Source organism: Anopheles coluzzii, chromosome 2, assembly GCF_943734685.1.
Source record: "Anopheles coluzzii chromosome 2, AcolN3, whole genome shotgun sequence".
Lineage (NCBI taxonomy): Eukaryota > Metazoa > Arthropoda > Insecta > Diptera > Culicidae > Anopheles > Anopheles coluzzii.
The window spans coordinates 17696250-17711846 of NC_064670.1; the positions used below are offsets into that span (position 1 = coordinate 17696250).

General features: G+C 53.9%; 5 protein-coding genes across 6 annotated transcripts; 2 read left to right on the forward strand and 3 right to left on the reverse strand.

Annotated features, from left to right (window-relative positions):
* Positions 1-97: 97 nt before the first annotated feature.
* On the reverse strand, positions 98-1071 carry LOC120961070 (cytochrome b-c1 complex subunit 6, mitochondrial). The gene is made up of 3 exons (XM_040384678.2): positions 950-1071; positions 672-813; positions 98-579 (listed from the first exon to the last, which is right to left on the reverse strand). Exons 2-3 carry the CDS (start codon positions 759-761, stop codon positions 406-408), a joined length of 264 nt encoding a protein of 87 aa, XP_040240612.1. The 5' UTR covers positions 762-813; positions 950-1071; the 3' UTR covers positions 98-405.
* Positions 1072-1501: 430 nt separating this feature from the next.
* Positions 1502-9039, forward strand: LOC120950091 (histone-lysine N-methyltransferase SETD1). Its single transcript, XM_040367847.2, has 5 exons — positions 1502-1632; positions 1710-1863; positions 2101-2374; positions 2450-8015; positions 8117-9039. The coding sequence occupies exons 3-5, from the start codon at positions 2103-2105 to the stop codon at positions 8288-8290; spliced, it is 6012 nt and encodes a 2003-aa protein (XP_040223781.2). The 5' UTR covers positions 1502-1632; positions 1710-1863; positions 2101-2102; the 3' UTR covers positions 8291-9039.
* A 177-nt stretch (positions 9040-9216) lies between these two features.
* Positions 9217-10687, reverse strand: LOC120950098 (mediator of RNA polymerase II transcription subunit 21). Its single transcript, XM_040367857.2, has 2 exons — positions 10075-10687; positions 9217-9981 (listed from the first exon to the last, which is right to left on the reverse strand). The coding sequence occupies exons 1-2, from the start codon at positions 10114-10116 to the stop codon at positions 9559-9561; spliced, it is 465 nt and encodes a 154-aa protein (XP_040223791.1). The 5' UTR covers positions 10117-10687; the 3' UTR covers positions 9217-9558.
* Positions 10688-10967: 280 nt separating this feature from the next.
* LOC120950094 (protein claret segregational) lies at positions 10968-13888 on the forward strand. 2 transcript variants are annotated; one of them, XM_040367854.2, is made up of 3 exons: positions 10968-12826; positions 12909-13561; positions 13641-13888. In XM_040367854.2, the coding sequence occupies exons 1-2, from the start codon at positions 11183-11185 to the stop codon at positions 13551-13553; spliced, it is 2289 nt and encodes a 762-aa protein (XP_040223788.2). In that variant the 5' UTR covers positions 10968-11182; the 3' UTR covers positions 13554-13561; positions 13641-13888. The 2 variants fall into 2 exon arrangements, with proteins under 2 accessions (XP_040223788.2, XP_040223787.2); XM_040367853.2 differs by lacking the exon at positions 13641-13888 and having other exon boundaries at positions 12909-13632.
* On the reverse strand, positions 13777-15185 carry LOC120950096 (uncharacterized). The gene is made up of 3 exons (XM_040367856.2): positions 14695-15185; positions 14393-14630; positions 13777-14298 (listed from the first exon to the last, which is right to left on the reverse strand). The coding sequence occupies exons 1-2, from the start codon at positions 14986-14988 to the stop codon at positions 14415-14417; spliced, it is 510 nt and encodes a 169-aa protein (XP_040223790.2). The 5' UTR covers positions 14989-15185; the 3' UTR covers positions 13777-14298; positions 14393-14414.
* Positions 15186-15597: the final 412 nt, after the last annotated feature.

The following is a 15597-nucleotide window of genomic DNA, read 5'->3' on the forward strand; positions in this document are numbered from 1 at the left end:
AGCGATGGATGACATTAAATGATCTTTTCTTTTGCTGTTAGCGACTTCATTTCCCTATCGAAACCTCCCTTTTCACAACACGCCGCACGCCAACTCGTTCGTTTTTAAAACTCAATTTTATTTACTATTTTTTCCATTTCGAACAAAAACCACTCCGACGAGGCATCTGTGTTTTGGCATGTATGCATTTTGGATTTTGGAGATGCATATCGCAGTTAGTGCACGCAGCATTTTGGTAACGCAGCAACAACGCAAACGATGTTCAGTTTGCGCAGTGCCCTAACCACTTTATCTTGCCAAACAGATGGTCAAACTGAACGGCGTTTATGACGCGAAAAATTATGTGTGCGACATGCCTCGTCCTCAAAAAGTTACTTCACCCCCCCGGGACCGTGGTGAACGTGCTTACTTCAGCTTCGAAAACAGGGTCTTTGTAACGCAGTGATCCAGCTCGTGCAGGTAATCGAACAGCTCCTCGACGCAGGTTTCGGCCGTCTGGGAACGGCTGCCAACACGTTCGTTACATGCCTGGTACTTTTCCCACAGCTGTGGTGCGCTTCCATGCTGGGCACACTTTTCCTAAAATGAACAATAACATCAGGTGTTAGACAACCGGCGGCGACCGTCTGTGTAGTGGCCGAGACGTTGGAGGGACCCTTCGATCCACGTACCCGCAGCACCGTCTGTGGATCAACGATATCTTCCTCCTCCTGGGCCTTCACCGTGGGGAAAAAGGACGAGAACCACTTCCTGGCAGCCATCGTGTCGGTCTTTCGATCGCGTGCGGGTTCGCTCCGATATCACCGAGACAGTCTGCGAAAGAGACGAACACACGGTGAAACTCTTGCCATCCTCTTACCAAACGTTATCCACGGTATGAATTTGTGTATCATGTAAGCAGTATTCTACGGTGGATAGATGAGTTGTACCCTAAATGCTCTATATTTACCAAAAATTGCAAAGTAAATTGCAACCAGGCGATGATATAACTTTTGACAAACTCGTCGCTGACTTTTGTACCAACTTGGAAAAAGAAGACAGAACGTGGCGAGGAAACAAAAAGAAGCAGTTTGACAATTCGCGCAGTTTGGTCGAGCAGCGCGACGCAGCAGTCGAGCAGATTGTTTTGATCTTTGTTTTTGGAAATTGTTGCAATTAACGAGCTCTTCATCGTGTAAATGTTTCTTTTAACGCACAAATATAATTTATCACCAAAACATAATCCTGTGTTGGTAGTTTTCCTTACAAAATTTAAAAAACTTTTCAAAATGACCAGCGTCTGTTTAAAGTACATAGTTATGTTCTCCATAGCATGGTAGTGCTCCCGAACAGTAGTTTAGCATCAAAACAATTTAAAAATACTACTTCTTTATCGAATAGCACATTAAAACGTATGATTTACCCTTAAATTACATTAATTTATTTTTATTCTATTTTTAGGAAAATCCTTTACCCCAAAACGTCACCTTCATTTGTCCGCGCATGTTTAGGTGATCGCCCTGTGTGCAGTGCTAGCTGAAAAGAATCCCTGACGTAGGTGAAGCAACTCTGTAAATATTTCCATTTTTAAGTCGATTTTGTGGCTCATGTCCTTGTAAAATATCATCGTCCGCATCGGCAGAGCAGCCTCGAGTAAGTCCCGGTCGCGTTTCGATGAAAATCCAGCAGAACCGTCTCATTTGTAAGCCAATGTTTTTGTTTCTTTGCAGCACTAGAGACGGGTTGTTTTGATATGGAGCATGTTTGTTCGATGCGGAAACGGGATTCCGTGTTAACGGCACTGCAAGGATTGCTGATGGTTTAGTCCGGTGGCGGTCAGAGAAACATTATTTTCGCTCCGTCGCTCGGTTAACACCCTGGAAGGTAAACGTTGGCGCAGTATGGTAGCAGAATTGAAGCTCTGGGCGGAATCGTTTCGCGTTTTGACATTTACCCACAGCTAGCTGGTAAATTTGTGAGGTTAGGAGGCAGGTGGTGGTTTACCTGTGTGTATTGTGCGCGCGTTTCGTTCCCCCGTCGATAAACAAATCTTCCCTAGTCGGGAGAATGTCCGTTTTCTTTTCAATGCTAACATCCCGCTTGCTTGTGTGCTTGTTACAGCAATGAACGGCACGGTGGAAAATAATCCGATGGCAAATGCCCCGCCACTGCCAGGAGCATCGCCCGCCGCTAGTATGGTAGCGCAGCAGAAGGCGGCACGCAACTTCAAACTGCTGGTCGATCCGTTTCTCCACAGAGGCACGCAGAAGATCTATCGCTACGATGGTGTCGTGCCGGGCGATCCAAACCATCCGCCGGTGATACCGCGCGACCCACGCAACCCGCTTGCCCGCATTCGATCTCGCGTTGAACCGCTAGACATCCCGGTGCCGAGGTATGTAAACAAACAACGCAACGGATGCGTAAACTGCCGTCTAACGTGTCGGTTGCTCTTTGCATATACCTTCAGGTTCAAAATCGATCAGCACTACGTCGGAGAACCGCCGGCAATTGAGATCACAATCACGAACCTGAACGACAACATCGACAAGCCGTTTCTGTCGGACATGCTGGCCAAATGCGGAACGTTCACCGAGCTGTACATTTACTACCATCCGGTGTCGAACAAGCATCTCGGCCTGGCCCGCATCGTGTTCGAGCAGGTCCGGTCGGCACTGCTGTGCGTGGAAAAGCTGAACGGTACCTCGGTGATGGGCAAAGTGTTGAACGTGTTCAAGGACCCGTTCGGTGAACAGTGCAAGCGGATACTGCAGGAGAAAACGTCCGAAAAGAAACCGTCCCAGCCTCAGCCCCCGCTGCCGCCATTGCCTCCGGCCAGTACCAACCATCATTCCCTCGTACCGAACGCCTCGGTGGGCGATCCACTCGGGCTGAAGGCGTCGCTAAGCTCGAGACCGCCGGCGCCATACCGCAAAGCCCCACCGGAACCGGACCACGCTCCAGAGCCGTGGGAGAAGAAGGGACACCAAACGCTCGGCGAAGACTCGGAGCTGTGGGACGGGGACGAGTTTTCGGGCAGTGCGGGCAACAGCCAGGATTCGAGCTACTACAGCAAGGAGAAAAGCGCAAGCCGCAGCCAGTACGGTGGCGAGTGGGATGACGATGGTCGCAGCCGGGATGGAAAGTACTACGACGAGAAGGAGCGTAAACATCACCATCATCACAAGAGCGATCGGGTGCGGGATCGGGACCGGGAGCGCGAGAAGGACCGCGATCGGTATCGGGACCGGGAACGGGACCGAGATCGGGACCGCGATCGGGATCGTGAGCGGGATCGGGACCGGGAACGGACGCGCGACCGCCATCGGGACCGTGATAGAACGCGCGAACGTGACCGTGATCGTACGCGCGACCGTGAGTATCGTGATCGTGAGTTTGATTCGAAAAAACGAAACAAAAGCTACCGGGATTCGTGGTACGGTGGCGAGACAGAAGGCTACACCGGGGGAAGTCGGTACGAGGGTGGTGCTGCGTACGACTACTACTCCACGCCGTCAGCATACACCGGTTGCGCGGAGTACGGCAGTACGTACGGGTACCCGCCGTCCGAAAGCAGCTACGGGACGCCCTCATCCTCCGCTGCAAAGTGGGCTCCACCGCAACCACCGGCACCGCCACCACCTCCGCCACCCGAGGAAAATTGGGACAGTGCATCTAAACCGCCAGCGCCGCCACCGCTCCCGATCGGCGGCAGTAGCAGTAGCAACGCCAGCAAAACCATCTTGGACGAAGGTGAACTGTGGGACACCGACACAGTGCCATCGTCCACCGGTACGAAGGCGGCTCCGCCCCTGCCAGCGTCATCCCCCCCGCCCGAACCGAAAGCCCCGAAGGGGCCCGGCGCCAACGACGAAGACAGTGGCAGCACGCTCGATCTGGACACGCGGATAGCGCTGCTGTTCAAGGAGAAAACGTTCGGTGGAAGCTTTCTGCAGCTCAGTGACGACGAGGAAGAGGACCGGAAGCAGGAGATAGTGCCCGGCAGTGGTGGTGCGACGGCCGAGGACAGCACGCACCCCGACACTAGTCACCTAAAGGAGGAACCGATGGACTTGGATGATGCCGTGCCGGTCAGCCATCGTCCACCGAGCCCACCGCCCCCGATGGAAGCAGCGCAACCACCTCCGCCCCTGCCGCCCCCCACCGACGAGGAATCGAACGAGCCGAAGCAACCGAAGCGGGAACCAAAAATCGAATGCCTCAAGGAGGAGGGAGCGAGTGACATTTCCTCGAGCGACGACGAGATCCTCGCCAAGGACGAGGACGAGAATTCCCGCTCGATGCCGTCCGGTGAGGCGAAGCTGGCAAGTTTGGACGATGCGAAGCTGGGCCCGTTGCAACCGGCGGCACCGCCCCTACCGACAGAACCTGCCCCGGCCGTTCCACCACCGCCGGAACCGATCGAAGGGGCCGGCTTTTCCTTCCTCTACCCCACGAACCAGTACTACAGCTACGGTGCGCAGCCGGCTTCGGCCACGTCCGCCTACTATCCCGGCTACCCGACCGGCTTTCCCGGTGCGCCCCTGTTCAACTCGTACGGCATGCCAGCGTCCGGCGGGATGTATTACGCTTCCGGCAAGCCGGCGGATGATGGACCGTCCGCACTGTTGGAGGCCGCTGGTGCAGCCGGCATGAAAGATCGGGCCCGCGGTACGAAACGGAACCGGTATGAGGTGGTGATCGATGCCGTCGTCGAGCGGGTGGTGACCGAGCTGAAGCAGATCCTGAAGAAAGATTTCAACAAAAAGATGATCGAAAACACCGCCTTCAAGAAGTACGAAGCGTGGTGGGACGAGGAGGAGCGAAAACACAAGGGCGGAGTGGGCAAGAGCGCAGCGGGCGAATCGTCCGGGCTGGCCGGCACTTCCGCGGGCGCCGCTGGTACGGTCGGCGGAGCAACCGTGGCGGGCGTGGCGCTGAAGATCGAAAAACCGCCCGACATTAACCATCTGCTGAGCCAAACGTACGACAATCTGGACAGCAATAGCGGTGGGTTCGTTGGGCTGGGCCTGCGCGCCACCATACCGAAGATGCCGAGCTTCCGGCGCATCCGCAAGCAGCCGAGCCCGGTGCCGCAGGACGAAGATTCGCGCAAGAGCGACCAGGACGATATGGTGCGGGGATCTGACTCGGAGAAGGAATCTTCTAGCGGCGGCGGAGGCGGCAGCGGTGGTGCTGCGGCGGGACCGTCCACCGCTTCCGGCAGCGGCGAATCGTCGTCCGCCGGCAAGGGACGCGACGCGGAACAATCCTCCCCCAGCCACATGACCCCGAGCAGCAGTAGCAGTAGCAGCAGGGCCGGTGGAGTGTCGTCAGACTCCGCACCCGGCAGGATAGCGCAGGCGGCGACCTCCTCTGCGGTGCCGGGTTCGTCACGGGCGACCGAAAAACGCATGCCTAGCGTTTCCTCCTTCACGTCGAGCAGCGAAGAGGAGGAATCGAGCGTGAGCGATTCGGACGACAGCCTCGAATCGGGCTCGCTCTCGGACGTGGACACAAACGCGGTGACCGCGGCCGCAGGGTACGGAGCGAAGCGTGCCCGCGAGCGGCGGGAACGAGAGAATCGAATTTACTCCGACTCGGACAGTGATACGGGCGAGACACACCCGATTAAAGCCCGCCCGGGCAACAGCTTCGCCGTGCGGCGCTTGAAGGAGGGCGGAAAGGTGGGCAAAATCTACTCCGATTCCGATTCGGACGAGGTGAGAGCGCCGCCCCGGAAGGAAGTGCTGCCGGCAGTGTCGACCGAGCGGCGGCGAAGCCGGACGCGAAGCCCATTGGATGGATTGGTCAAGCCGGCGGGAGAGAAACCAACCCGGCCCGTCGATTCTTCGCAACTGCCAAAGCTTTCGTTGCAGGAGCTGCACGAAGATTTCTCGCCCAGCTCGGGCGACGAGATGCTGCTGATGAGCGACGATCGGGACGAGCAGAAGGAGCAGGATGAGGAGGAGAAGCGAAAGCAGTCCAAGGAGCACCAGGAAGCGCCACAGCAGACACCGCGAACACCGGGCCGCGAATCGCCAAAGACAGCGAACAGCAACAGTGTGACAGCAAGCAATAGCGATAGCAATCGGCAGAACCATCAGTCCTCGTCGGCGTACGGTATGCTGGACCGCATCTACAGCGACTCGGACGAGGAGCGGGAGTACCAGGAGAAGCGGCGGCGCAAGGCCGAATGCCTGCAGCAGATCGACAAGGAGTGCATGGAGGAGTGGGAACGGATGGCAGTGGAGATAGGGGCCCGCAAGGAAAGGGACGCCGGGCTCGCCAGAGGCAAAACGTTGGCGTCGCTTGACAGTAAGAAGGCATTCGCCAGCGGGGGCAAAATGTCGAGCCTGGATGAGCCGCTTACGCCGAACCTTACCCAGCCGCCACCCACTCCGGGGGCGGGATTGGGCGAGCTGCGTAAGCATCCGCTGAACTCTCTGTTCCCCGGCAGCACCACCGATGGCGAGGGCGCAGATCAGAAAGAGGGTGACGCGAAGGACCAGACGACGAGCTTACCATCGACGAGTGCGAAGAAAAGGAAGAGTGGTGGTGCTGCTGCTGTTGGTAGACCGCCGAAAGGGGCCGCTCGCAAGGGAGGAGTGAAGGAAGAGCTGAACGGGTCGGAACCATTGCCAGTAGCGCAGGGAGAAAGCACAGCAACGACCACGGTACGGACGGCCCTGGTTTCGAGCTCTTCGGACGACTTCTTCATGCCTGGCGATGAAAGCGTACGAAGGGCGGCCAAGGCCTCACCAGCCTCCTCGGACGGTGGCTCGAGCCAGGCTAGCCAGGTGGCGCTCGACCACTGCTACTCGTTACCTCCGTCCGCCTCGCCATCGTCCTCATCGCCCCAGCAGCAGTCCGACTCGTCGACGACGGCCACCAACAGCACACACACGAACAAGTATGCTCCCACGTCCAAACATGTGCTCGCTCACGACCATGGCTACACGAACAGCAACGATGGTGGTGAACAGCAGCCGGTCGCTCCCAACAGCACCAGTACGCTTCCTCCGTTGGGTTCGGATGCGGCGAGTAACGCCACGACGGTGGTCACGACCGTCACACCACAACCGGCGGGCAGTGACCACCCGAGTGCGGATGGTGGCAGTGCGGCGATGAAACCACCCATCCCAGCCAAGCAGAAGAACCTCGAGCGCAAACAGCGGCAATCACTCTCCTTTTCCGATTACGACCCGGACACGGCAATGCAGCAGCAGCATCAGGTGGAACGGTTCGTGCCCGTGCCGAAGTATCGGCCGCGCGAGCTGGCCACCGAGATGGGCATTCTGTTCGACTTTCTGACGCGCGGCGTCGATGCCGAGGACGTGCGCTACATCCGGCAGAGCTACGACATGCTGCTGATGGACGACGCGAGCAGCTACTGGCTGAACGCGACGCACTGGGTCGATCACTGTGCGACGGATCGTAACTTCGAGCCGGCGCTGCTCGCACCGCCCCCGTCCAAGCGCCGCAAGAAGGACAAGGGGGGCGCGGGCGGCAGCTCGCTGGCCGACATCAAGCTGCACCGGACGGGTTGCGCCCGGACGGAGGGCTACTACAAGATCGATCCGCGCGAAAAGGCCAAGTACAAGTACCACCATCTGAAGGGTACGGTGGCCGCGAACCACCTCACCAACCTCGAGCTGGCCAAGGCGGTTGCCAAGATGCAGGGCATTTCGCGCGAGGCCCGCTCGAACCAGCGCCGGCTGCTGAACGCGTTCGGGGCGAGCACCGAGTCGGAGCTGCTCAAGTTTAACCAGCTCAAGTTCCGCAAGAAGCAGCTCAAGTTTGCCAAATCGGCCATCCACGACTGGGGCCTGTTCGCGATGGAACCGATCGCGGCGGACGAGATGGTGATCGAGTACGTCGGGCAGATGGTGCGACCGTCGGTGGCGGATCTGCGCGAAACCAAGTACGAAGCGATCGGCATCGGCAGCTCCTACCTGTTCCGGATCGACATGGAAACGATCATCGATGCGACCAAGTGCGGCAACTTGGCCCGATTCATTAACCATAGTTGCAATGTAAGTGTGTTTGTGCTTCGTTTTTCCTCTCCGCCGTTAGCTCTGATTGATTGATTAATGCCCGTTTTATGCTCGTCTGATTGCTTTCTCCTTCATTTTAGCCCAACTGTTACGCTAAAGTGATTACGATCGAGTCGGAGAAAAAGATCGTCATCTACTCGAAGCAACCGATCGGGGTGAACGAGGAGATTACGTACGACTACAAGTTCCCGCTCGAGGACGAGAAGATCCCTTGCTTGTGCGGTGCACCCGGTTGCCGCGGTACACTCAACTAAACCCACACACGCTTCAAATGATCGTGCGCAACGCCGGATGTGTCTGCCCCGGCATCGGGAGGAGAGAGCAGTAGCGGCAATACTGCCCATTGCCCAATTTATGTACATTTTTGTAGCTGTATATATACATATATTTACGTTTTCATTAGGCGCAAATGCTCAACAGATCAAAACACTGGTCCCGTATCTGTGAGGCGGAACCGTCTGCATCTGCACATTAGTTTACCGCTACACAGCCCGCCAGCCAGCCAACCAGCCAGTCAGTCATCAGTCCCTCACACCCACTCACACAAGAGACAGGACATTGAGACCGTTTTGTTCGCTTTCCGTCATACGTTAGACACACTCGGGTGTCGGTCGTATCGTATTGCAAGAACACACTACAAAAAATACCAACAGGAAAGTGAAAGTGAACTCTTTTTTTGTAGCTAGTTTTACTGTTGCGTTCCGTTCTATTCCCCTCCCTCCTCGTTGAATGTGATTTTTACAACGTTTCCTAGTTTGTTTTCGAAATCATATGTGCATTCAGGAAGATTCCCTTTTCAGTGAGAACGTTTGCCGGGAAGTCTGCTTCAATCGTGTTTGAAAGGAACGAGTAATCAGTGCGAACTAAGAAACTATGTGTTGTGGAATCTAAATCTAAAACACCCTCGGCTGGAGATACTACGCATAACTAAACCAGGAGATTTAATCTTGATCATACATAGCTTAGGTAATAAAAAGGAAAAAATCGTACGATTAGTAAAATATTATCAAAACTCTAACAAAGGTGTAGAAGAAAAACAAAACACAAAAACATTTAACCGCATCACTCAACACACGCGACTACGCAGGACGAAAGAGAACACGCAACTACTGGGGCAGTTGGTTGATCATGATTTGCAGTTGAGAAAGTGGATGAATTGATGCTTCGAACAATACGTGCACACGTTGTGTAAATCAATGATACTTTATTTGCTTCATTAATACGCGACGCTTGGGATGCGAGCATTTTAAACAGAAAACACATACACACGCGCAAACACATTGGGGGAGGGTGGAGGAGATCATACAGAGAATGATACCCACCGGTCAAACATTTGGCTACATGGTGCCCATCCTCTGGGATTTTCTCGATTTCTCTAGGACTCCATCAGCGCATCACACACACACACACAAACCTCACGGTAGATCACAACCTCACCCTCCACGCTTGGGGCCAGCGCTCATCAACGTTGCGACGATGGAAAGTACAAACTTGTCCCGCATGTAGCCCCCGGGGCGGGTTTTCACGACGAATACTGCATGTCCAGCTGGGACTGGGCTATATCACTGAGCGCGGCCTGAATTTTCTCCAGCAGCAGCTCGCCCTTGCGCACGATCTCTTCCAGCTTTTCGGCCGACTCCTTGTTCTCCGCCTCGAGCCGCTGCAGCGACTGGACCTGCAGCTCGATCGAGCTTTCCTCGCTCGGCAGAGATTCGATCAGCGTGTCGATGTCTTTGGCGCATCGGGAGATCAGGGTGGAAAATAGTTGAGGGAAGTCCTCCTGCTGCTGCGGCTGCTGTTGCTGTTGCTGCTGCTGTGGTAGCTGTTGCTGCTGGTGTACCTGCTGCTGAGGCGTTTGGGATCCGGTACGCTCAAAACCGGCAAACTTGCTCGGAACCGAGCACTGCTGTAGGATACCGATGCTGTTACAAAAGTGTTCCGCTTGCTGGTTTGACAGACAGGAGAGAAAGAGAGAAATAGAGTGATGCTAGTACGGGTTGTGAGGGTTAAGGAAGATGGGTTCCGTCCCGTTTCCTACCTGGTTTACCGTGTCCTGTAGCTGAGTTAGTCGGTCAGCCATCGCTTCGAAGACTATTGAATAATCCAGCTTTCCGACAATTTTGAAGTAAAGAAAAAGGGGAAAAGAAAAAAAAACCAAAGAAAGCAAACAACCTAACGCTAGCGGGTGGTGCACCAACAGCCCCTGAGGTAGGTTTGTTCCGGTTGGTTCGGGAAGAAAGTGAAGGACCAAACGGAACTACGAGCCGCGGTGCCTTGTGACGGATGGACACACACACACACAGCTCAATCAGCAGGCCAGCAGGGGTAAAGAAGTATGCTGCTGCTTTTGCTAAGCACCGTCGATGCTCGGTATCCGGGACGCGGCTTGGTGGCAGACAGGCGACAGTCTCTCAAGCGCACCGAACCTTGGCCTCTACGGTGCAACAGTGCGGCTGGTTCCCGACACTCGGTGACGTGCGGCTTCTCCGGGGGTCTGCCGGGAAAACGGGTCGGCGTGATTTGTTAACCGAAATCGTTGATTTTCGTGACTTTTTTCGGATGGATAAACAACAAAGGTACAACCGATCGGTATCAGGCCGCGTTTGTTTTGGTTTCTTTTTCGCTCGCCCTCTGCGATCCCTCCCACCTCTCATCTGACAGTCTGATTAGCTTGCTGTCAGTCAGGAAATTTCGTGCAGAAACTTGCAGGAACAGGGAAAAGTTTCGATTGAGAAGTTTTGTATCGATTTGCATTATTTTATACATGGTAAATTATGCGAAAAGTAACCTCCTAGTAAAAAGATAAAACGCATTTTTATTGTTTATCTCTGCATGATTCAAACCAAGTATGTATACACCTTGGTTATGCGCGATTCCATTTTTCGAGCAGCTGACATCCATCCCAAACTGCTCGAGTCCGCCATCGTTCAAAATGTAACCGAAAATGCGCTTCTTTCAGTTGTCAGCGACGGTTTCAAAAACAAATTCAGCAGCCAAACGAACGCACTGCGTCGCGGACGCAAAGTGTGAACGAAAAGTGTCCCAAAACAAAACAATAATTACCGTGAAAGCGTGCAAAATATCTCTTCCGTTACGAAAAAGTAGCCGCCAGAGAACGCGTATCGGGTTGAACCAGCTGCCCCAGGATGGACTCCAGAATTCCCAAACCTTCGTTCCTGAAGAAACCTACCGGCCCGTTAAGCCTGCCGGGCAATGCTCGTCTGCCGTTGACCAGAGACTTGCTCAACTTACCGTCCGCAAATTCGACAATGTTTGCCAAAGTGCGTATGCCCTCGCCGGATAAGAGAAGCGAGAGTGGCGCAATGGTGAATCGTGCCAAGCTGCGCCGCAGCCGCTCGGCCATGGATCTGAACAGGCCGGACTTTCATCGGCCCAAGTACACGTCTACCCTGGCACCGGTAGCGTCACGGGCGGGCGGAAACATCAATGCCAGCACGGTCGCGATGATGGTGAGCAGCGATTTGGTGAAACCGGTACAGACCAGCTCGAACGGGTCACGGGTGCACCATCTGCGAAGGAGCCGCTCCGCCTGCGACATTGCGATGGCGTCGAACGTATCGTGCTCTACAACTTCATCATCGGCGAGCGGGATGTCATCGCTGGCAGGGTTTAAGCGACAGCCGCTACCAGCTGCCCATACAAACTCTCGCACTGCCGTGCCGCCGGCCAAGGTATCCAAAATGACCACCACGAGCACTACAATTCCACCGAGAGGAGCGGCTGCAGTTTCCAAACCGGTGACACACAGGGCAGCCGTCGCTGCTTCATCGGTTGCCACCGCTACGGCCAGAAAGGTTGCTCCGCCAGTCAAAAGCGCGGTAGGCGCTAAAGTGGGCAGCAGTGCAAAATTAAACGGATCGGACGCATCGAAAACGAGCGGAGTAGGCGCAAAGACGGCAGCGAAAACGATGAACAAGCGCATCCCACCGTACGACTATAAGGCCCGGTTTGCAAACCTTACCGAAAAGCACAAAGCGCTGATGGAGAAGCACGAAAAGCTGCAGGAGGAACACGCCAGCCGGGAGTCGCTGCAGGAGCTGTACGACGAATGCACCCGCGAGCTGGAACTGCTGAAAGCGGAACACGCACAGCTGAAGGCAGAGCTGGAAACGATTCGTCAGTGCAACGATGAGCTAAGCCAAACCAACCAAACGCTCTCGGCCTCCCTCGATCGCACGGAGTCGGAATTGAACAAGCTGCGGGAAAGGTACACCGTGACCGATCGGGAAAATGTGACCCTGCGCATGCAGCTGAAGGAGCTCCAGGAGCGGGCCGCTTTCCTGGAGAAGGAAAACCTCACACTGCAGGATGCGAACCAGCGCAACACGGAGCTGCTCTTTCATGCCAACATCGAGCGGAAGGATCTGCACAACATGGTGATGGATCTGCGCGGTAACATTCGCGTGTTTTGCCGTGTGCGGCCACCGCTCCCGTCGGAAGAGCACCGGATCGAGTGTGGCTGGAAGTATCTGGACGAGCAGTCGATCGAGCTGATCGCGATGGACGGCAGCAACAAGCGGATGGACTTTAGCTTCGATCACGTGTTCCATCCGCGCACGACGCAGCAGGACATTTTCGATAACGTTTCGCCGCTGATACAGTCCGCACTGGACGGGTACAACGTGTGCATCTTTGCGTACGGCCAAACCGGCAGTGGCAAGACGTACACGATGGACGGTGTGCAGGACAGTTTGGGCGTCATTCCCCGCACGGTTGATCTGATTTTCAACGCCGTCAAAGACTACAGACGCTTCGGATGGGAGTATGAGGTAAGGTTTTGGGGGGCATTTCACCGGAGGACACTAGTTCCTTATCATAGGTTGCTTTCATATTCTCTTCTTACCCACACAGATCCGTGTCACATTCTTAGAAATCTATAATGAAATACTGTACGATCTGCTTGACACTTCCGGCACAACAAAGGATCTGGAAATAAGGATGGCAAACGCGAAAAACAAAACCGAAGTGTATGTTTCGAACATCATTGAGGAGACGGTGGACACGACAGCGCGACTACACCAGCTAATGAACATTGCCAAGCTAAACCGGGCGACGGCCGCCACCGCCGGCAACGAACGCTCGTCCCGGTCGCACGCGGTCACGAAGATAACGCTCATCGGCACGCACCAGGAAAAGTGTGAAACGTGCATCGGGTCGGTGAATCTGGTCGATTTGGCCGGCTCCGAAAGCCCGAAAACGAGCACACGCATGGACGAGACGAAGAACATCAACCGGTCGCTGAGCGAGCTGAGCAACGTGATACTGGCGCTGGTGCAGCGGAACGAGCACATACCGTACCGGAACTCGAAGCTGACGCACCTGCTGATGCCGAGCCTGGGCGGCAACTCGAAAACGCTGATGTTCGTGAACGTGGCCCCGTTTCAGGACTGCTTTACGGAGACGGTCAAGTCGCTCCGGTTTGCGTCGCAGGTGAACTCGTGCAAGCTGCAGAAGGTGAAGAAAAACAAGGTCCTGAGCGGTAACGGCGTCGTGTAATCGCACAGGTAAAACGATCCCAATGTATGAGCATCTATTTTGTAGCTTAAGAATTATTGTTTGTTTATTCCGCTCTTAACCTAACAGTTTTTACTGCATTTTGGACCATGGCGTGTTTGGTAACTGTAACTATCGCCTCCCGGGTGTGTAAAACAAACAAAGGGAGGGAATGCGCCAAATGGGAGAGCGAATATTATTCAAATCCTTTAATTAATGCCCAATCTTTTACTATTCAGCGACAATCGTTGGTTATGCGTTTATTATTACAATTTAAAGCAAAAACGAAAGGCTAACACACCAGCGTACAATAAATTAACGTATTTCCTTTTTAAGAAGGTCTCGGACGCAAGAATCATGAAGGCAAGCAGAAGCAGCTACCACACTACGTAGGGATATCACAAAAGAAGGACATTTCGTTGAATATTTGCAGCACCAAGTTGAGCGAAACGAGCGCAAGATGCATCACAACACTAACGTCGCGCGTGTGTAGTATGTCTATGGAGCGAGTCCGCGCCGAACGCTTCGGCCAAAACAGTACCATTACATTGGCCACCAGCAACAGCGCTACGACTATAATGGCCAAAATAGCGAGCCAGAACAAAACACTAACGGCTGTGCTGCTGTTGTCGCTGTGTGCACGGTGATAGTTGATCGTTTGTGCCACATTCACGGACAGTATTGTGGCGAATAGCAGGATAATGTACAGCAAATCGATGCATTCCTTGCGGCGTTCAGACCATGGCCTCTGGTTGTGTTACAAAGGAAACGGGGGAGAGAGAGAGAGTATGCATTAGAAGTGCACTTTAATGCGTTACACTGAATCGTGCAGCACTACCCACCCGAATTCGCTCCATTGCCGGCTCAGACGGCACTGCAGTTGGGTGGCTGCTGTGGTGGCCCCACCGGTGGTAATGCTTGATTAAACAGAGCGGTACACTGTGCGTCCAAGTCGTTGAAAATCTGCAGCGTTAGATTGATGGTGAAGATGATCGCCATCAGCACGAAGCTGGCCCAGTAACGGCGTGGCGAGGGCGCAATACCCTCCCCCTGCAGCATGCGCAGCACTAGCAGCGGGTACTGGGGAATGGTTTCTTGTTTAATGCTCTCTACCTTACCACAGTCCAAACGGTAACCGGCTTACCACACAGACAATCGAGATGGCCACCAGCACAATGTTGAGCCAGAACTTGAAGCCCAAATCCGAGCCCACCTGCAGCAGCGACTCTAGCTGGTGTATGTTCACCGTCAGGATCGTGATTAGCCCCGCAATGTTGTGCACGTCGATCGTGGGTGTGCGAGCTTCATTCGCACTACCGGTGGTGTCTCCTGCCACCTCCACACCGTGCTCAACTTCTCCCCCTTGCTGCGCGGATGTTCCCTGCTGCTGCGGTCGGCGCACTGTTTGAAACGGTAACGATTCGGGCTCACGAATCATTATGTACACGTCTGGGTAGAGGAGGGCAGGGCAGCCCGATGCTGTTCACCGTTGACCTACCGTGCCGTGCACGAACGTACTACAAAACGTTGCTATCGGTAGCGTGTTTAATATAAACTGAAATCAATGGCATCATCAAGTGCCCCCGCCGTCGTCTAGACAAGCTGTGCAACGGTTTAATGCAGTTTTGGTTTTTTTTACCATTTCTCGTTCACGATAAGATAAACAATATCAGACAAAAACTGCATCCAAATTGTGCAAAATAGGTTAAATTTTGCTTGTTATCTAGTGACGACGAACCCTTACTTCGTTCATAGATAAGAAGGGTTTGAATGCATTTATGGCAGTTTGGCGAAATTGGGCCAGTTTCATAGGAGGAGGATTAGGTTTGTCTTAATGCGTTTAAAAATAGGAAAACAGTAGTATATTAGGTCAATATTTAACGTTTGAGTAAAAATAGAATTAACAAATTAATAAACAAAGTTTAAATCTTCTTTGTAACTTATGTTTAGCTGTTCGCAACACCAAATAATTAAGCATAATTAATCATTTAAGTTACATTAATTTGAAGTTTAAAACTCAAACTCGAACGAGCATATTATTTTGTTT